Consider the following 22,287-nt stretch of genomic DNA (forward strand, 5'->3'; position numbering starts at 1 on the left):
CAAGACAGCAACCCTGCGTACTAAGGATGATCTGCAGTTGTTTGTAGAAACTTTAGATTTGCTCCTAACTGAATTTGTGGACTGGAGAAGGAATAATTTTATGAACCCCCTACAACGTCCTGCCCAATGGCAACAAATGCCCAATAGATATCAGCGCAGAAATCAACCAAAGGGACATGAGGAAATATGATAACTATGAAGGGGTTTATTTAGTGGGGAGAATGTGATAGAGGGGGAGGGGGACAGGGGGAAAGGGAATGGGAATGGTTTGAGGTTTAAATTTGGAATTATGTTTTTTTTTTTTTCCCCTCCTTTACTGTTTTTTCAGGTTCGGAGTACACTTTTTGTACCCTTTTTGTAAAAGGGAGGGTATTTTTTTATATTTTTTTGTCACTAAGGGGGTATGGAAAAGGGGGGGGGGTTCTCAACTGGGTTATAGATATTTAAGTGTATAGATATTTAAGGGGGTTGTTCTAGCCCCTTGCTCTTTGGCCTTATGTTGGAATCTTCACTTTACCCCCCCCTCCTTCACCCGTATCTCTCCAGCTTTGTGTATATGAGGTTAAGTGGGGGTGGGGTGAAGTAGGATATTCTTTTTTAAGAATGGAGGTGTTGGTTAAGGTGAATTATGTGGAAATTATATGAATATGTGTTTTTTTTTCTTTTCTACTTTTTTTTTCTTCCAGGTTGTATGGTCTGTCACTAATGGGGTATGGAGGGGGGGAGGTCTTCAACTGGGTTATAGATATTTATGGTGGTGGTTCCGGGGGTGGGGGGTGGGGTGGATCTTGGGACCCATGACTCCTTTTTGGAGATCCTGGGGTTCTTGCCCCTTACCGCCCCTGGTTCCTGGTCCTTACGTTGGGACCTCCACTTTGCCATCCCCTCCGCCCCCCTCTTTTTTTTTTTTTTTATTGAATAATTCAACCTAACACTAAGAGAGGATTGCAAAGAAGGAGGATAAAAATACCCTGTATCTCTCCAGTGTTGTGTTTATGAAGACATGAAGTTTTGTGTTTATGAAGATAAGTAATGTAGTGTGGGGATGGGGTAGGAGTAGGATATTATTTTAAAGAATGGAGGTGTTTGTCAAGGTGAATTATGTGAATATTATATGAATACGTGTTTTTTTTTTTTTTTCTTCCCCTGTTCCTTTTCCCCTCCTCTCCCCTCATTCATGGGGGGGGGGGTACCCCCCTATATTGTATATAAGTGAGAGGGATGGCAGTAAAGATCCCTATAGAGGGGACAAATAGTCGGATGCAGTTATAAATAAAGGGGAATAAATTATGATGCCCGGGGTGGAGGGATATATACTAATGCGTGTGAGTATGGGTGTAGGTTGCCCAGTAGGCCAGGTCCAACATAAGGGACTTGATATCCTGCGGTGTAGCAGGAAGATGAAGAGGTCCGGGGGGGTGACACCCCCTCTCAGATTTCTTTATCGTCTAGTACATATTCCTTACAATGGAATATTGGGGTGGAGGAGAGTGGGGGGGAGGGTGGGATGGAGTGGGGGGTGTTTCTTCTCTTTTGCAAATTCCCCCCCCCCTTTTTTTTTTACCCCCCCGGGGACACCTACAGGGAGCGAGGAGATACGACAGCTACTGGATGAATATATTAGGCAGTAGTACTATCAGCTATGGCAGCCCCAATAAAGGTGATATCGTATAATGTGAGAGGTTTATGTTCACCACATAAAAGGGGTCGTCTCTGGCAGGAACTACGCCACCTTAGCGGTGACGTGGCTTTCTTGCAGGAGATGCACTTTGTGAAGGGGTCCATTCCGAACATGCCCGTGTACTTGTTTAACCAGTGGTTTCATGCACCATCTCCAATTGCGAGAGCCAGGGGGTAACAATAACCTTTAGAAAGACATGTCCAATGGTTGTAATAGCCTCACAAATAGACCCGGGGGGTCGCTTTCTGTTTGTAAAGGGAAGACTACTTGGCTTCTGCTACACATTTGCTTCAATATATGCGCCAAATACCGGAACGGTCAACTTTCTTGTAAAGACTCTAAAGCTGTTGGAGAAATTTAGGGAGGGCCTTCTAATCCTGGGGGGGGGATTTTAACCTTACCCTGGATTCAAAGATAGATACGTCAATGGGCAAAACTCCCATATCTTTTAAAGTGTTAAAACATCTAAAACAGCTCCTACGTTCTTTTCATCTGGTGGATGGATGGCGTGTAACACATTATGGGAAGAGGAATTATAGTTATTATTCCAAAATATACAATACTTATTCTAGTCTAGATCTTTTTTTTGTGGATCAGTTCTATCTTGAAAGGACCCGCTCTTTTACTATAGAACCAATAACAATTTCAGACCATGCCCCAATTACCGTGACTTTCCTTCCAGTTTCTGCAGGCCACCTGGAACGAACCTGGCCGTTGAATGAATCACTATTGGATGATAATAAAGTGGTGGAGGCATTATCTTGTAAGATAAAAACATATTTCGAAACAAATATGCCTGGAGAAGTGTCTGAGCAGGCTGTCTGGGTAGCCCCTAAATCAGTGATCAGGGGGGAATTGATAGCACATGGGTCTCGGATTAAAAAAGAGAAACAAAAAGAAATATTAGACTTGTTGAAAGAGATTAATGAATTAGAGATCAAACATAAAAGACACCTAAACCCAGCAGATTCCCAACAATTGGAGGACTTGCGACATAACTTAGCACAATGTCTAGACCGCCAAAAAAATAAGCATAGATACTATGCGCATCGGTTTTATGAGCAGGGCAACAAATGTGGTCGGCTACTAGCTAGGACAGCTTAAAAAACAGCAAGAATCCAGGCATGTTCATAACTTAATAGTGCAAAATAAAAAGATAGTGGAAACTCAAGCCATTGTGGCAGAATTTCACAAATTTTATAAGGCTTTATATAATATTCATTCTGTTTCGCCCAATGCGACGGAGGAACAGCGTAAATTAGAAATCCGAGAGTACATAGAAGACTCAGCGCTGCCCTCGCTGCTGCCCACGGTAATTGAAGAAATAGATAGACCAATCTCTATTAATAAAATAAACGAGGTAATATCAAGTCTGCCAAAAGGTAAAAGCCCAGGACCAGATGAGTTCACAAATTTATACTATAAGAAATTTGTTACCAGATTAGGGGGCCCGTTATGTAGCTACTTTAATTAAATTAATGCCTCTAATCCATTACCTTCAGAGGCCTTGTTGGCATACATAACGATACTTCCTAAACCAGGGAAAGATACCCAGCATTGCTTAACTACAGACCCATCTCCTTGTTAAACTCAGACACTAAGGTTTTAGCAAACATTTTGGCTCTTACTGTACAGGACCATATAGTGAAGCTAGTTCACCCTGATCAGACGGGCTTTATGAAGGGTCGTGAGGCCAGAGATAACACCATTCGGGCATTACACACCCTTCATTGGATGCAACACGGCCCTGACAAGGCCCCAAGAGTGACATTGTCAATGGATGCGAAAAGGCGTTTGACAGGGTGAACTGGGGTTTCATGACTGAGGTGTTGAGAGGGATGGGTCTGGGGGAACGCATGATGGGCTGGGTTGCAGCATTATATGTGACACTGAGAGCAAGAGTAAAAGTAAATGGCACACTGTCGTATTATTTTCAAATATGTAATGGCACGAGACAAGGATGTCCATTATCCCCGTTGTTGTTTGCTATGATATTAGAACCATTCCTTTGCAAAGTGAGAAAAAGTATTGAAATTCAGGGGGTACGGATTGGATCAGTTGAATACAAAGTCTCGGCATACGCCGACGACTTACTATTCTACCTTTCATCACCACAGACATCACTGCCGGCTTTGATGGCAGAGGTTTCTAAGTTTGGAGTTTTATCCAACTTCAGAATAAATTTTGAAAAGTCTGTACTGTTACCCAGTCATGTCCCCTTAGGGATGAAAACGACCTTGCAAAATTCTTATCCCTTTATTTGGAACAAAAACTCATTGGCATATCTAGGAATACATATTACAGCAGATCCTAAACTGGTGCCACGACCCCTTAAAGAAAATGTGGGCAGGCAGAAAGCTGGCCGGAATCCTGTGGATTCCAAGTGCAGACAAGAGTCTTTCAAAATGGATGTCACCATTAACAAAGAGCACACTTTTGATTTGGGACAAACTAAATCAATCAGGGGACTATGCCCCGCAGATATCCCCTATGACCCCATTGGAGGGGTACCCATGGTTTCCTCCGGGGGAGGAAGTGGGATCTTTGGAAGCCTGGGGGAGGGATGGGGATAAGACATGTGGCAAATTTGCCCCATATGGAATATTAACCCCCCTGCGAGATTTGACATTGAAAATGGGGAAGGTACCTATGGAGGAGTGGAGATACCACCAATTGGTGTGCTTTTTCAATAGATTGAAACACTGGATGAGACCATTACTGTCTTTGAATCTATGTGTGTACATACACCCATTGAAAGACATTTGCTGTTACAGATGTATAGATTGGTTCTCGCGACACAAAACCAAACGGTTCCATATTTTATCAGAGAATGGGAAGGAGGGGGCGTGGCCTGACGCAGCATGGAGTAGGATGCTTGTCTGGAGAGCTCCGTCCATTACTCCTGTATCCGATTAATCCTGGACTCTCTGTGCTGCCAAACCGGCTGAGACACATCCCTGAGCCTCTGACATTACCCTGGGCACCTTCCTGTGCAGATTGGACGCTCGGCGGCCCAAACGGAGCGGCGATCTCCTGCACGGGGGCCGAATCTAGGCAAGACCGCGGCTTCGGCCTACACCTACACCATCTTGGTCCTCCGATCCTCCGGCCCCGACTCAAGTTACCGGCCTAATTAAGGTACCCAGCTTCTGGACAATCCTCTCGGGGAAGGGGACTATACAGCTATCAATTACTTGGCCAGTGGGGACCCCGAGAAAGCCGTAGATTGCACCCGGTCCGGCTTGCGGCCTAGGAGTGCATGAGGAGAACGGCGGCCATCTTGGCACACCTGTCTCTCCTGCCTGTGCTCATAAGATACAGTCCCGGAGTCTCCCTTCTGACAGCCCCCACCTAGATCCCCTGTACCCTGTGAGACATAACTTCAGATTGCCATCAGCTATAGAGGTGGAAAGGAATTGCATACACCCCCTCTGTAAAACAACTTACAGTATATCCTTAAACCCTGTGAGCTGCTGGACCTGGGACAGTATCTGTCTTTAATTAACCAGCAGGGCAGGTGAATACAAACAAGTTTAGAGGTTCTCTGGATCCATTGGGGACCTTCGCAAAATGTCACCAACTAAGGCACAAAAGGCAGCGGCAGCAAAACTAGACCAGTACCGCCGACTTGAAAAAGAAGACATGGAGGAGGAGGGAACAACTGAGAAAGTTGGAACGGGAGAACGAACTGCGAGTGATACTGACAAACTCCTTGAAGCAATCACCTTATGCAGAACATCTCTCACAGCACAAATCGAAGAGGTCAAGATGGATATTTCCCTTATCAGACAGGACTTTCAAAAGCTCAGGGAAAGAGTGAAAGAAACTGAGACCAGACTGGGCGAAGTGGAGGACGCTATCCCACCCTTACAAACATCCACAGACCGCGTGCAAAGGCAAATACAGCAACTCCTTTTAAAGCAAGATGATATGGAGAATAGGCTGAGATGATGTAATATACGCCTGATAGGCCTACCGGAGGGATCGGAGGGTAAGGACACTTCCACTTTTTTGGAACAACTACTTATCAACACTTATGGAAGAGAAGTCTTTTCCCCTATGTTTGCGGTAGAGCGGGCACATCGCATGCCAGCAAGACCTCCTCCACAAGGTGCTCCTCCCCGCACGTTTATTGCTAAACTCCTTAACTATAAGGATTGAGAATGGCAAGAGAGAAGGGCAATATCCCAGTTGGGAATGTTAAGGTGGCCATATTTCCAGACTTCTCGGCAGAGGTACAACGTCGCCGTCAGAGTTTTACGGAGGCCAAACGCAGGCTAAGAGGTCTCCAATACAAGTACTCCATGCTTTTCCCAGCCCGTCTTAGGGTGGAGCATGAAGGACGTGCGGTTTTCTTCAAGGACCCAGAGGAGGTAATCTCTTGGCTGGAACGACGAGTCAACCCTCAATAAGCTGAGTGATTTAGTCCTATCGAAATCGTGTCTGGGACCGGGAGGTGTCCACAGCCAGCACAAGTTTAAAGCACAAATCCTGATGACCAACAACACAAGAGTCACATTACCCTCCGGGGCTCCGGAGTGAGACAGAGTCCTACAGTCAACATGCACAGTGCAGCGAGACTTTACCCCACACAGTTCTGGGAAGCAGCACCATGTTCATTGGAACTTTATCTGGAACTCAATAGTTGCAGCTAAAAGGAACCAAGAAGAGCGAGAGACCGCACTGCATGTTTCACATGTGATATGGGTGATATTTTTTATTTTATTGAGTGTCCGGAGATTGACCCAATTGTTTTACATCTTATTGCTCATTAAAAAGTTAGAATGCTTCCCAAATAACGACCAGTTCAGGGATTATGCCCGCACAAGTTTGGGTCAGTGCAGGGCAGGGAGGGGGGAGGGGGTTCAAATGTTTTTGGGTCAAAAAAAAAAAAAGAGAATGGGAAGGAGAATTAGGTCAAAATCTTACCACGGCACAAATTAAGAAGCTCATTGACTTGACACATTCTACGTCTTTAAGCTCACAGATCCAAGAAATGTCATATACATTTTTGACTAGGTGGTATTGGACCCCAGTTAAGATAGCAAAGATGTTCCCAACGGCAGACGCCAGATGTTGGAGAGGGTGCGGACAGAAAGGTCCTACAGTCAACATGCACAGTGCAGCGAGACTTTACCCCACACAGTTCTGGGAAGCAGCACCATGTTCATTGGAACTTTATCTGGAACTCAATAGTTGCAGCTAAAAGGAACCAAGAAGAGCGAGAGACCGCACTGCATGTTTCACATGTGATATGGGTGATATTTTTTATTTTATTGAGTGTCCGGAGATTGACCCAATTGTTTTACATCTTATTGCTCATTAAAAAGTTAGAATGCTTCCCAAATAACGACCAGTTCAGGGATTATGCCCGCACAAGTTTGGGTCAGTGCAGGGCAGGGAGGGGGGAGGGGGTTCAAATGTTTTTGGGTCAAAAAAAAAAAAAGAGAATGGGAAGGAGAATTAGGTCAAAATCTTACCACGGCACAAATTAAGAAGCTCATTGACTTGACACATTCTACGTCTTTAAGCTCACAGATCCAAGAAATGTCATATACATTTTTGACTAGGTGGTATTGGACCCCAGTTAAGATAGCAAAGATGTTCCCAACGGCAGACGCCAGATGTTGGAGAGGGTGCGGACAGAAAGGCACCTTTCTCCACCTATGGTGGTCATGCCCTAGGATTAAGGTGTTTTGGGAAACAATCGCTCCTTGGGTCGAAAGGTTATCCCCCGGACCAATAGAGGTGACTCCTTGGAATTTTTTGCTTCATTGAACTTCAATGTCTGTTAGAGCTTATAAGAAAAGTGTTATCCCTCACTTATTAAATGCTGCCAAATTATTAATACCTAGGCTGTGGAAACAAACCAGAAGTCCAACTTTGGCAGACTGGAAGAAAGAGGTTAACGTAATAATGGAGGGCGAAAGATGGGTGCATGCAGTGAAAGACAGGAAGGATAAAAACACTGAAATATGGGCAGGATGGATGCGTTGCTTGAAAGAGATTCGATAGAGTAATGATGTAAAGAGCTATATGGTCTCTGGGTTCGAATGCAGGTGTCCCGGGAGGGAATATATATCATTTTGTTGAATTTTGTCCTTTTTTTTTTTTTTTATGTGAGGGGGAGGGGGGGTTGCTTTTCTTCCCTTCTCTCTTTTTCTTTCTTTTTTCCCCTTTATTTGCTCTTTTCACATATTTTTTAGTTGTATAGAGTTGTACACAAGTTTCTTTTGTAGAATGGGGTTGAACACGGGGAAGGGATAGGGGGTGGGGAAATGGGAGGGGATAGAATACTCAGGTAGGAAGGGGGACACAGAAGAGAAGGGATAGTCCGAATAGATATAGTAAAGGGAAGATGGTATATATATTCACCGAATATGAGGGATGTATGGCTCATAGAAGCCTCATATAATACTTTTGGATATTGAGTTTGGTGTTTAAGAGTGACCTGAATTGGCTTAGTAGCCTCCTAATATAATAATTTTTTGTATAGGTTGAGGGTTTTTTTTTTTCACAATGAGGGAATGCTTGAAATTTCGTGGATTTGGAAGGGGGGCGTGAAACACAATGGAAACACTATATCTGGAGAAAGAGATGAGATGGGGGGGGGGGGGACACTATTGGTGCAGGGGAGGGAGAGACAAGGAGAGGGGAAGGGGGAAGGAATTGTTTCCATGATTTATTGGGATTTTTGCTTTTTTTTTTTTTTTTTTTTGTTTTGTTTGAAAGGGGGAAGAATTGTTAACGATGAGAATGTATTTATTTGGATATTGTAGATTTGAAGTATGAATTAATGGATATACTGGAAAATAAATAAAAAATGTAATAATTAAAAAAATAAATAAATAAATAAATTTCCCCACGATTCACTATCGCTCAATTCTGCAAGTGTTCTAATTTACTATCGCTGTTTTCTAGCTGGTTTAAAGCCACTTTTGATGTAAAGGGACACTTTTTGGTTGCTATGGACAATCTCAAGTTTCCAGGCAAAAAGAACAGTATATATAATATAAAACTGCATGCAGGGCATTGGACAAAGCACTGGGGACAAAAGGGATGTGAAATGATTTCATACAGTACTGTAATCTGTAAGATTACAGTATTGTATATGTTATGATTTTTACATTCTTTTGAATTTGCCGCCAGGCTCCGCCCCCGTGCGTCGCACCGCTTGCAGGGAACGGAGCCTGGCACAGAGAGGCTTTGGAGGAGGACGGAGCCTGCAGACAGCGTGGGGGGACATCGCAGGGTCCTGGGGACAAGGTAAGTATAACGCACCAGGATCCTGCAATGCAATCCCGAGTGTGGCTCGGGGTTACTGCTAATGGTGCTGAAATTTAACCCCGAGCCACACTCTGGATTACTGTCAGGGAGGCTATGGACTAGCATATAAATTTGTGATTATTCAGCAGAGCCTGCAGAGCTTTGAAGCCACACGGTGAGCCTATGGAAGTCTGTATGGGTTTATGACATGCCTTGATCCACTTTTAACTAGTGAGTGCCCGGTTGAGGCTGTGTTTATCCACACAGAGATGCACAGATGTTCCATGCATCACTGTGCAGGCAGTCCTATTTATGTCAATTGGAACACAGCAGCCGCATAGACACAGCCGCTGCTCCTAATCTGACATCCATGCAATTGCGACTGCTTGGCCCCAAACACAGGCAGTGCAAGTTCGGGGACACGCACTCATATGAATGTCAAATTGGGAGCAGCAAAATATAAATTGAAGTGCCACACCTCTGCTAAGAGGGCCAGATACAACTTTATCCTTATAAAAGTCAGAGGTACAATCCAAAAAGTAACCAACAGGTTTTGGGGATCTGGAAGTGCCCCCTTTATCAGGGTTGGATTGACAACAATGTGAACAAGTACTGTATGTGTAGTGTTAGTAGGGGGCGCTGTGAATAATACTTCATTTAAGACCTACATAAAATACGTTGTGAAGAATGCAAATTAAATACAGTATATATATATATATATATATATATATATATATATATATATATATATATATATATATATATATATATATATATACACACACACAACAATACATATGATGGATCTATGTCATTAATAAAAGTGTGAATAGTCCATATTCTTCAGTGAACTGTCCAAATAAAACGTGGTTAATTCAGTCAATAGATATAGATATCCTCCACCACTTTATAGACATCCAATGACACCCAACGTGCTCATATAAGATAACCTACTCACCAGACAGCCACGACCTCTTTAGCTAAAAAGAAGGTCAGAAATCGCTTGTGCTACAATCTTGCAGCCTGGTGTGAAATCCTGGACCTTCCAACCTGTGCTCTCTGTCACGGAACGCCCCACACTCCGCTTGAGTGCTTCTGTCATATACCGCTTCCTAAGTTCTGGAACACGAGTCCAATGGATCTGGCTATAGGAACCCCAAGAACTAGACAACACCAGTCTTGGAGTACATCAGAACTACTTTTATTTTGAGATCTCACAGACCTTTATACAGCAGGGATGACTCAAAGCTAACCTAATTAACATGAGCTAATTTACTACAAAATGTACCCAGACCAGATGACAGTCTTGTGGGCACCGAGCTTCACACATTAATATAAACACAATAGCTGGAGCTAATTACAATTAACAATACAAACAACAATCTCCCCCCTCCTCAGCCTAGACCATTCGTCTCCTAGCCAGGGCTGGTGGCTAATGTGATCAGCTCTCTCAATTAACATAAACACAGGTTGATAACACCAGCATCTCCTCACAGGATGTGTCCCAACAGAATGAATCAGTCTTATCAGCAGGGGGCTGCTGGAGGAATCCCCCCTCCCTCTTCAGGGACACAAATCTACAGTAAGGAGTCCCCATACAATATATACACGACTGAGTCCGATTAATACAGTTCAGACTGGATTTCTCACTCACCTCACAAAGAGTATTGTTCCCTTGAAAATCCAGGGCCCATAATCGGTGGGCAACAGGCTTGCATACAGTCCTCTCCAACAGCCTCTGTTCTGGCTAGGTCTGTGACATTTCTCCCCTTTCGGCAGGAGACTAACACAGGAGGAGACCCCAGACGGGTTGACTCCGAAGTTAGTAAACAGCTCCAGTCCTCTACTGCCTGTACCCACACCGTACCCCAAATAAATTATTCCAAACAGAGTATCATTCACCCAGCCAACCTCTACCTCTCTCAGAGAACATATCTGCCGCTGGGGAGAGGCCTGGACTGGCTCTTCTCCCTGGAATCCTTTCTGCCGCTGGAGAGAGGACAGGGTGTCTGGGCTCACTCTGTCATGCTTTTGGGGATCGGGGCCGACTGCCCACCATCCCTGGGGTATACAGGTGGAGACTGAAGTCCCATCCACCTTCACAGGAAATCCATCCTCTGTTAGTTGAGGGCAGAGTCCAGCAGTCCTTGGCCCTGTTGCCAGCCCTTCTGCTGGAAACCCCACACCATCTGTTCCGGCTAACTGTTGGAGAGGGAGGCCGACTGCCCCGCCTCCCTGGAACTCTGTAGTTGTTGCTGGTGCTGGGCAGAGGTTGGTAGCACTCTGCCCTGTTGCCAGCACTTCTGCTGGGGACTCCGCATCCTCTGCTCCGGCTAACTGTTGGGGCAGGAGGCTGGCTTCCTCCACTCCCAAACTGTGTAGCTGCCATTGGGGAGGTGAGCCGGCTGCTTCCTTTTCCATTCCCTCATCTGGCTGCTGGGACGACATGTCGATGGTACTGTCTCCCAGGTACACGGATCTTTGCTGGGGAGGAAAGCCCACTTCCTCCACCCTGGCCAACTGTTGGGGAGGGACAACACACACCTCCTCTCCCTTCTCCCCCTGTATCTGCTGCTGGGAAGTGATTGCCATCTTCTCACCCTGAGCCTCCACAATTGCTGCAGGTGTGGGGCAGAGGTCTTGGACCCTCTGTCCGGTTGCCAGCACTTCTGCTGGGGGTTTGCTAGGTGGTTCCTCCTCTACAGAAATGTCTATTAAATCCCCAATCTCTGGAAGTGGTAAAAGTGTGGGACAGAGGTCTTGGACCCTCTGTTCAGTTACCAGATCTTCAGCTGGAGAAGTTTGTTTTAACTCCATAGATGCTGCTGGCAGAAAATCACATGTCCCTGTCAGTGTTGTGGGAGAAAGGCCGACTACCTCTTCTCTCAGGAAGGCCGAAGCCACTGTTGGTGCTGGGCAGAACACAGTGAACTTTGGCCCTGATAGCAGCTCTTCTGCTGGAGGCTCATCAGGTTGTTCTTCCTCAGCAGAAAAGTCTATCAAATCCCATGTCTCTGCAACTGATGTCTGGGAATAGAGGTTCACCATCTCCTGTCCATGGAACCCAGAAGATGTTATCATTTCTGGACAGAGGTTAGCAGAGCTCTGCCCTGTTGTCAGCACTTCAGGTTTGGGGACGGCAATCTCCGGATTTTCCACTGCCGATTCTCTGGCATGCTGCTGAACTTGTTCTAGCAGTTTCCTGTATGCCCTTTCCAGATGCTGTTCCTTCCTTAGCAAATGGTCCAGATCAGGTTTGAGCTCTGAGACCCCTGCAAGACCGAGCATAGACTCTCTATAGTCTCTCATGTCCTCAAGGTCAGGTTCCCCCTCATCGCCAAACATAAAAAGATCTGTAAGGTTCTCCCACAGCAATCCAGGGCCGCCAAAGTCATATCCCTCCGGAGAGCATTCTGTTGTCTCCCCTAAATATCCCTCCTCTGCGTGCCATTGCAGAGCCCGATAACGATTGTCCAGCTCTATCTCCTGCTGGACCAACCTGTCCAACTCAGTCACCCATTGCTCCTGGGGCTGCTCTCCCAGGAATGCCATCCGCAATGCCCGTTGGTCACTGGCCCGTTGCTCTTGGGTGGGAAAGCACTTGCCCTGTTTTATACCAGCGAGACGGAGGGTTGCAATCCAGAGCTCCACCCGAATCAGCTGCCTGAGCTCCAGGTATTCATCCTCAGACACAGTCCTGGTGTACGTTGAAAGGATGATCTGCAGCAGCCCCGGGAATTCTGATGCCAGGTCCATATCTCCGCTGGGGTGACTGAAGTCTGCTATGCTGATCTTGGATCCAGTTGGAGGTTTGGATGTCCCAGGCTTCAGACTTCAGGAAGCTTTCCCGCTGCTTGCCACCAATGTCACGGAACGCCCCACACTCCGCTTGAGTGCTTCTGTCATATACCGCTTCCTAAGTTCTGGAACACGAGTCCAATGGATCTGGCTATAGGAACCCCAAGAACTAGACAACACCAGTCTTGGAGTACATCAGAACTACTTTTATTTTGAGATCTCACAGACCTTTATACAGCAGGGATGACTCAAAGCTAACCTAATTAACATGAGCTAATTTACTACAAAATGTACCCAGACCAGATGACAGTCTTGTGGGCACCGAGCTTCACACATTAATATAAACACAATAGCTGGAGCTAATTACAATTAACAATACAAACAACAATCTCCCCCCTCCTCAGCCTAGACCATTCGTCTCCTAGCCAGGGCTGGTGGCTAATGTGATCAGCTCTCTCAATTAACATAAACACAGGTTGATAACACCAGCATCTCCTCACAGGATGTGTCCCAACAGAATGAATCAGTCTTATCAGCAGGGGGCTGCTGGAGGAATCCCCCCTCCCTCTTCAGGGACACAAATCTACAGTAAGGAGTCCCCATACAATATATACACGACTGAGTCCGATTAATACAGTTCAGACTGGATTTCTCATTCACCTCACAAAGAGTATTGTTCCCTTGAAAATCCAGGGCCCATAATCGGTGGGCAACAGGCTTGCATACAGTCCTCTCCAACAGCTTCTGTTCTGGCTAGGTCTGTGACACTCTCCGCTCCACCACAGCAGATATATGAGATGAGAAAAACAAGGAGAAACCAATAGCTTAATATTGCTTAGTTTATTTAAAACATGAGTAAATAAAAATGCCTGCTTACATTGTTTTGTGCCTGTGTCCCAGCACTAGGAGATAGCGCGTGTTGGCCGAATGGAAGCCGCACTCTGCCCTGCTGGGAATCGGCGTGCGTTCCACCGCCGCTGGAAGTAAAACCAGAAGCTGGGATCCGGAAGTGACGTGACCGGAAGGCGCCTCGACGTAGGTTTCGTAGTGCTACATCATCAGGAAGCATGTCACGTGCTTTTTCCTAGTGCCGGGACACAGTTACAAAACAATGTAAGCAGGCATTTTTATTTACCCGTGTTTTAAATAAACTAAGCAATATTACTCCTTGTTTTTCTCATCTCATATATCTGTTGTGGTGGAGAGGAGAGCACAGGTTGGAAGGTCCAGAGAGGAAGAGAAGCTGGCAATGCTGCAGGAGGAGCCACAGGAGGATCGGTACAATGTAAGGGGGCGGTGTCACATTGTGAATAGCTGCAATCAGCGGCCTGTGAGCCACTGATCATAACTATTCTTTTATTCAGCAGAGCCCGTGGAACAATTCTGCTAAAAGCTCATGGTCATTGAAGTGACCATGAGCTTATAGAAGAAGGGGGAATCCCATTGATATACAACTTACTGATTTGCCAGCTGGAAGTAGTTCTGCTGCTGGCAGTGAAAGTTTTAAAAGGTTAAACAATTGGTATAAATATAGGAACATGTTATAATGTCCAAAGTACATTTGTATAGTCATAGTTTAACCTGACTTTAACACAGCAATTTTCTTTCATGTAAAAATCATCTAAATACCTTTTTTAACACTGCTGGGAGATGATCCCTCTGCACAAACAGATTGTGTAACAGGCATGTTTCTTATTGGTTCGGTTTGGATTTTGCCTTGTTCATCAATGAGAATTTCAAGGTCTCCTTTGTGAAACACTATTGAGAACACAATGGAATGTTGATATGTTAATGCACATTAAAGAATGCACAACCATTTCAGCACTAAAGTGTAAAGATACAAACCATATGCTCATAAATGCACACACAGCTGACTTTTAATTGAACTTCTTAGGATGGTTACACAGCTTATTTTATATACTGATCAGACATAACATTATGAACACTGAAATAAACAAAGATTTTTTCATTACAAAAGCATCTGAAAGTGGGTGAGACATATTAGGCAGCAAATAAAATATGTTGTATATGAAGTTGATGTATCAAAAGCATAAAATATGGGCACTCATAAAGATCTGGGTGACTTTGACAATGGCCAAATTGTAATGGCTAGGTGACTGGGTCAGATCAATCTCCACAACTGCAGCTCTATTGGGATTGTTCCAAGTCTGCAGTGGTCAAGGCCTACCAAAAGTGGTCCTTCCTTGGAAAACCGGTGAACCGGCAACAGGGTCCTGGGTGGCTAGGGCTCATTGATGCACTTGGGGAGCGAAGGCTGAAAACACAGTGCATCGCAGTTTGCTGCGTATGGGGCTACGTAGCCACAGACTGGTCAGGGTGCCCATGTTGATCCATGTCCACAGCCAAAAATGCCAACAGTGGGCACATGAGCATAAGAAGGTTGCCTGGTCTAATGAATTAAAGAATTGATCAAGGAAAAACGGCAACGTCCACAGTCAGGGAATAAAACTTTGCACGCTATATAGAGAGGTTGAAGGACTTCTAGGGTCAGGGAGTGAGCCTTACCCAGAGGCACTGCTGCGTCACAGATTTCAGAGAGACTACCTTCCGAACTACAAAGGTGCAAATAGGAGAAACTTCAGGAGGTGGAGTCAGTACCGGAATTACTGCTTGCAGGCAGCAAGGAGTATATCCTTTATTATTGGGTGAAGATGCCTTTATGAAGAGTGACCAAAGAGTTTGGGGAACCTTGGATGTTATTATCTTAAAGGTACAGTTCACCGCTCTATAATTTGAGGGTCAACACTGTCTGGTAAGCAGTTTGGCTTATTCAGCACAGGTGCTGGGTGGACCACCCTATGTACAGTGGAAGGCTTTGGGATTCTCCTTGCACAGTATTTAGATTTTTACTCTCCCTGCATTGGGATTATCTGAAAGGACACTGTCTTCATGGAGTGATGTTATTTGTTCTCATTGTTTTAGCGCTGCATGAATGTATATATTACTTGAGGAAGCCTAGAATAGATTTTTTTTTCAGGAATAGTAATTATTTTTGGCATTTTATTACATTTCTTAAATATGTGTACAGGTCCAAATAAAAGGTGTCTAATCCCTTAAAATGCTATTGTTTTGCTTTAGATAGAGTATCCCCATTGGAGATATTCACCCCTTTATTTATACTGGTGGCCATTGTCACTGAGACAGGAAGAAGAAATCCAAAATTTTAATGGTGTCACCAGAAAGAGGTGAGGATGCAGTTACTTGTTCTTGTGACAATCTGAGTGGGGAATTGCCTATATTTTCTCTAATTTACTGTTGGATCCTTGGGGCATAAATTAAAGGGAATTTTCAACGATGCAAAAGAGGCACACCTGAGAACTGTATCATATTTACCATAATTTTCCTTTCCTGGGGTCACATGTCAGCATACCTATGATAAGCTCTGCCTTGAGCTCCTCCTTCTGGACCAGTGAATAGTATAAAAAGAAAGGTTAAAGATTCCCCAAGCGTTCTCTGTAATATAGATTACTGAGGGTGAGAATGCATGCTGCCATGGATAGGCACCAGAAAAGGAAAATTACAGTAAGTATGATACAATTTTCTGTTTTTCTAGTGCTTCCATGGAAGCATACCTGGGATAATTAACTAGCTAACATGGGTGGGATCATGCTTAGAAAAGGTTTATTGAAAAAGACTAAATTGAAGAGAGCAAGAGCTGATTTGATTTTTTTTCCCCTGAACTCTACTGAAGTGAGGGCTCCACCCTGTAGTTTCTCATAAACTTGTGCATGGACGTCCATATTGCTGCTCTGCAGATGGTTTCAATAGAGATGTTTGCTCTGAATGTTTGCTGAAGCGGAAACCGTTCTGATAGAATGTGCTCTAATTGAAGAAGGGGGGGGTCCAATCCCTGGCCCTGTATGCCTTTTGGATCATCTTGACAATCCATGATGCAGTCTTTCTTGAAGAGGCTTCTTTACCCCTGTTTTTTTTCCCCATGGGACAATAAATAGATTGGCTGAGTCTCTGAATGGTGACTTGAAGATAGCACCTTGGAACACTGGTAATGTCTAGTTCATGGAGAGAGCCCAAATCAGGATTGGAAGTGCCCAAGGTTCTGCAAGACTGGAAAAAGAGAGGGGCAAACCCCCAAAATGTACGCAGTTCCACCCTATACGAGTAAAAAGAGAACTCCTGTTTCTAAGGCTTGCAATTCTGACACCCTTCTGCCTGATGCAACTTCTATCAGGAAAGCCATTCCATGGAGAAGCAGACTCAGAAGGGGCAAAAGGCTGATTTGATTAGGCCTCCATAACAATAGAAAGATCCCAGGTTGGAAAGACTTGTTTTACAGTATCTACTTCATGGCTTTGAAGAATTGAATCACAAGGGGATCTTGGGGCCATCTTTTGTTTGTTGTAGCTGAAATTGTGCAACCTGAACCTTTAGGGAACTTAGGCCCAGGTCCAAGCATGCCTGAAGGAAATCTAGCAGATGAGAAGAGGAGGCCAGGTTAGGATCGAAGTTCTTGCCAGTAGCAAATGCTTTGAACTTGTCCCATACTTTAGTATACACATTATTTGTTGAGGATTTCCGGGCCTTAAAAAGAGTTGAGCTAAAATTAGATGAACATCCTAAGGACTGGAGCCTCTGCCTCTCAAGAGCACCCCAGTCAGAGTTCCATTTATATCCTGTCTTCTTTCCCAAGGTGAACATTTGTGAAGATTAAGCCTGTGAGGGTCATATGGGTGAGTTCACCTTGGGACAGAAGACGTGGTATGAGTGGAACTCTGGCTGGGGGGCAGACATTTAGATACATTGCTAGAGGAAACCATGAGCGTCTCTGCAAATACGGCAGGACTGCAACTACTATTATCGTTTCAGTCATAATTCTTGAGAGGAATCTCGCGATAGGAGGCCAGGGATGAAAGGCATAAGCCAGTTTGCACATCCATGGACTTGAGAGAGCATCTACTGCTTCCAACTGAAGATGGGCCAGAGATAATTTAAAATGTCTGCTGAGGCGAAAAGATCCATCTTGGAGAGACCCTAGAGATTCACAGTCCAATTGAAAATCCTGGGGTGCAGCGACCATTCGTTGCTGTCCTGGAATTTCCGGGACAGGCGATCGGCTTCTAAGGTCAAACTACATGATATGTAGACTACCCTCAGATCTGATAGATTGCATTGGCGTCTGTGGTAAATATTGTCCAAGAGACAGTTGCAGCATTGACAGTACTGCCGCCATTGTCCACCAACAAAGGCTCCTGAGAATCGGATTTGTCAGACGTATGTTCTGAAACAGAAATTGTTTGTTCTACTGCTTTAGGAATCCAAGCTGAAAGTGCCTGGGGTGCCAGTGTGCCCATGGCACCATTAGAATGCATGCTGACATGATTCCTATTAGGCTCAAGCAATTTGATGCCGTCAGGTTGGACTGTGCTCTCACCTTTTTAATCTTCCAGACAATGGTTGACACTTTCTGAGGTGGCAGAGAGACCATTCCTGCTCCATATAAATAATTAGTTGTGTCGAGGCAAGCTGACTTTTTCTCCTGGTTCACTAACCAAACTCCTACAATGTTGACAGTACAATTTTTCTGTGACCTATTAGTTGGACTGGTCTTGTCTAGATAGTAATACACTCTGTGCCCTTTTCACTTAGCAAGGCCAGGAATGTAATTAGAAACTTTGTGAAGACTCATCAGGAGATACAGAGACCGAAGGGCAGACTCTGGAATTGCAGTTGAATTTGATCTATTGCGAATTCAGATATTTCTGGAAGGAAGGCAGAATGGGAATATGTAAATAAGGATCTTGAAGGTCCGTCCATGGACAGCATCCAGTCCACAGGTTGTACAACGTGGATAACGGTCTGCAGTGACCCAATTTTGAAGCTTTCAAGGTGATTGTAATGGTTTAGCTTCTTCAGGTTACTGTACCATTATCCAACTGCCATTTCTTTTGGACACTACAAAAAGGGTGGAGTAGAAACCTGTATACCTTTCTGAAGGAGGAACTGGAATTACAGCCTGCTGGGCCTGCAGAGAATGTAGGAACTGGTGAAAAACCTCTGCTTCCTTTTTCTTTTTTTAATAAGTGTTTATTGAGATGATGTAACTAAACAAACGTTACACATTCTGTGACATAGTACACAACGACCATAGTAACATTGTCAGTTGTATAGTAATTTCTTACAAGACATCTCAAGAAAGGAAAGAAATAGAGAAAAGGGGGGGGGGGGAGTGTCGTGCCGTTTATCATGATCCCACGTGACTAAGTAATAAATGCATTATGGCAACAGATCGTTAAGAGTGGTAGCGTACATACTTACATATATGCAATATCCATAACGCAAGATCCCATGTGACTGAAGGTGATAACCACATGTGATATGTGATAAAGCGCTATGATATCAGGTCAATTATAATATTCGTGTACATACCTGCAGACGTATATTGCCCGAAACTGCATATTATTAAGTGCAGCAATATAAACTCTATTCAGAAGACATAATATCCGCATAGCAGGTGGTGGACTTGAAAGTTAACCAGCATGCCCATATTTTACTGAAAGAGGATTGAGCGTTTCGGATTTCAAAGGTAAGATCCTCCATTGTGAAAGTATGATCTATGGTCTGGAGCCATAGTTTTAACAGGGGAATTTGCTGTTTTTTCCAAAATAGAGGAATCAAAGATGTTAACAGGTGAGGAATGATAGAATGTTTATAAGCCTTAGCTGATTCTTGGGAGCAATGGAAGAGTGTGACCCAGGGTTCATTGGGTATTTATATGCCAGAGATTAGAAGAACCCCTGCTTTCTGAGGAGAAATTTCAAGGTGGATGGTTTGAGAAAGTCACAGTGTCCGATTTGGACTGTGGAGACTACCCAGGGATCCCTACCTACACAAATTTCAGTGAAATGAAATTCTTCAGTCTGGCTTTGACTGAGATAACCTGGAGTGGCCTTTTGTTAAAAGGACTTAGTGGGGTCTTGCGGACTAGGAAGAGCCTTTTGCTTGTGGGCTTGTGTGGATTGTGTGCTTTTCCTGGAGTCTTTGCTTTGTCAGCCCTTGCCTCTGAACTGCTGAAATCTCGATGAGAATAATCTGGTCCACCTGATTCTCTTGTCTTGAGATAGTAGACCTGATTTTCCCCCTATTACAAAAGAAGTGGCCTTTTCAAGCTTTTCTCCGAACAGTGCCTTACAACCTTCTTCAAGTCAAGGTCTATACCTCAGTCCAGAGGATCCTTAAAGTGGTTGAAAACCCTTGCAGTCCCATTGTAAGAGTCCAGGGCTTACTACGCATGCACCAATGGCGCATTGCCGCAAGAGGAAATCCGTGCCAACTGAGCACGTGTCAAAGACGCCTCAGTGCGCTAACCTGCGCAGAAGACCTGATGGAAAAAGGCAGGAGAGTGCCCAGGAGGTCGCACAGGAAGTGACCTCAACCTGATGCAAAAAAGGCAGAAAAATGCCAAGGAGGCGCACAGGAAGTGACCTCAACCTGATGGAAAAAGGTGGGAAAATGCCCAGGAGGCGCACAGGAAGTGACCTCAAACTTCCCTATATAGGCCCAGCCCAGACACTGCCAAATTGCTGGATTATCTTCAGTCCCCCCTTTGTTCCTGTGCTAGTGTGTGATCTGTCTGAACTTGTTGTGACCTGGAAACCTATTTGGCTACTCTTGTTTGCTACTTGCCATTGACCTCGGATTTGTACCTTGACCATTCTAATTCTTTGCTCCTTTTGTACTCAGCTTCCAGATTGGAACCGACCCCAGCTTGGATCTCGACCATCCTTCTTCTGATTAACCCTTTTATACTTCGTTGCCAAACTGGGCTTGACCTCGGCTCGGATCTTGGACTAAGGCTTGCACAGTGCTCTGCACCCCTGGCACCCGTGCCACTCGGTGTCCACCAAGTCTCTGTCTCCATCTCCAGGAGCTTCAAAGACCCGAGGAGCAAGGGAGGCCTCCCCACTACTTCAGTCTCACCTCAGGTACGTGGCCCTAATCCAGCCATGTCTGAGACTGAGGGGAGTGCTTCCGCCTTTGAGGCCCTGTGCCAACAAGTGGCCTCTGTGTTTCAGGCCCTGACGTCCATACAAGAGGGGTACTTTCAACTGGCAGGTTGGCTGACTGCAATGGCCAACACCTCAGTTCTGAGCCCTGCGGAACTACCTGTTATGGCTTTGGAGCAGCCCATCTCTACTCCAGCTCCTGAACCACGGGTTCCTATGCCGGAACGCTTTTCAGGGGTTCGTCACAAGTTCCCGGGCTTTCAGGAATGCCTGTCAGCTATACTTTACCTTGCAGCCTAGGACCTTCTCTTCAGAGGATACAAAGGTCTGGTTTGTAGTAGCCTTACTTACAGAAGAACCTCAGGCATGGGCTCATCAGCTATTGGAAAGGGAGAGTCCTATACTGCACTCACTGTCTTCTTTCTTCGGTGCCATGACAATGCTCTATGATGATCCACCACAGCTGAAACAGTGATGACCTCTTGTCGTCAGAGAGGTTACCTTGTTGGTTGCGGTGCTGGCCGCTCTGGTGCACGCTGGTGCGCACGTTCCTGTGAGTGCTGGTGTGCATGATCCTGTTGGCGCTGGTGTGTGCACTGGCGTTCGGGCGCGTGCGGGTGTGTGCACGCTTATGCGTGCACCTGTGCACATTGGCGTGAGCTCGTGCGCGGAGTTTGGCACCAACCAGCCTATTTAGGTCTGCTATGCACTCTGCTCGGTACTGCCTGATTATCAGCACCCTGTGCCCTTGTTCCCGTTGCTTATACCTGTGTTCCTGTGTTCCTGATCTCCTGATGACCCAACTTGCCTCTTGGATACCCCTGACTTCTGTCTGCACCTGACCTCGGCCTGTTTGACTCCGCTTCTGCCTGTTCCAGTTGTACCTTTCTGCCCGCCTGTTGCCGAACCCTGCCTGTGCCCTGACCTGCCTGCTCTGCTCCCGCTCAGCATCTGTTTGCTGGTGTTCCAGCCTACTTACCTGCTGCTTAAAGATTATCTTCCCTCCAGCATCTGGATCCTCATCACCAGGCTCTCATACCATTCCGCACTCTCATGCCTCCTGTCTGCTCTATCAGGAGGCGGGAGTCGGACACGTAAGGGAGACCACCCGCCTCCCCCATGGATGAACTGTGTAGACATCTGGTGGGTCTCACTCAAGCAGTAAAGAGCCTTCAGGAAGGCTATTTAATACTGGAGGAACAAGTTCAGGCCCTATCCTCTCCTTCCAATCCCCAGGGAGCAACTTCTACCGGATTTTCACCTGCACCCTCTGTAGTGATGCTTCCTCCAGAGCCCAGAGTACCCACACTTGAAAGGTTTGCCAGAGAAAGCAGCAAGTACCGTGCTTTCCGTAACGCCTGCGAGCTCTACTTTGCTCTGCAACCTCGCACCTTCTCCTTGGAAGCAACTAAGGTGGGCTTTGTTATCTCCCTGTTGACCGGCAAGCCTCAAACCTGGGCCCATCGCCTTCTGGAGCAAAAATCTGGGTCCCTGGATAGCCTTGACGCCTTCTTTTTGGCTATGTCCCAATCCACAATACGAGGACCCCCAACTGACTGC

At 45.5% G+C, this 22,287-nt stretch overlaps 1 protein-coding gene across 4 annotated transcripts in view; it reads right to left on the reverse strand.

Annotated features, from left to right (window-relative positions):
* MSANTD3 (Myb/SANT DNA binding domain containing 3) overlaps positions 1-22,287 on the reverse strand; it is a 1,043,106-nt gene that overhangs the window by 91,224 nt on the left and 929,595 nt on the right. For 3 of the 4 annotated variants that reach the window (XM_073630737.1, XM_073630739.1, XM_073630738.1), the window contains exon 4: positions 14,375-14,503. The exons of the other annotated variant lie outside the window; for it this stretch is intronic. In XM_073630737.1, the coding sequence (XP_073486838.1) occupies positions 14,375-14,503 (129 nt within the window). The remainder of the gene's footprint in view (positions 1-14,374; positions 14,504-22,287) is intronic. 4 annotated transcript variants of the gene reach the window in all.

The sequence above is a fragment of the Aquarana catesbeiana genome, linkage group LG05 (assembly GCF_042186555.1).
Source record: "Aquarana catesbeiana isolate 2022-GZ linkage group LG05, ASM4218655v1, whole genome shotgun sequence".
Taxonomy (NCBI): domain Eukaryota; kingdom Metazoa; phylum Chordata; class Amphibia; order Anura; family Ranidae; genus Aquarana; species Aquarana catesbeiana.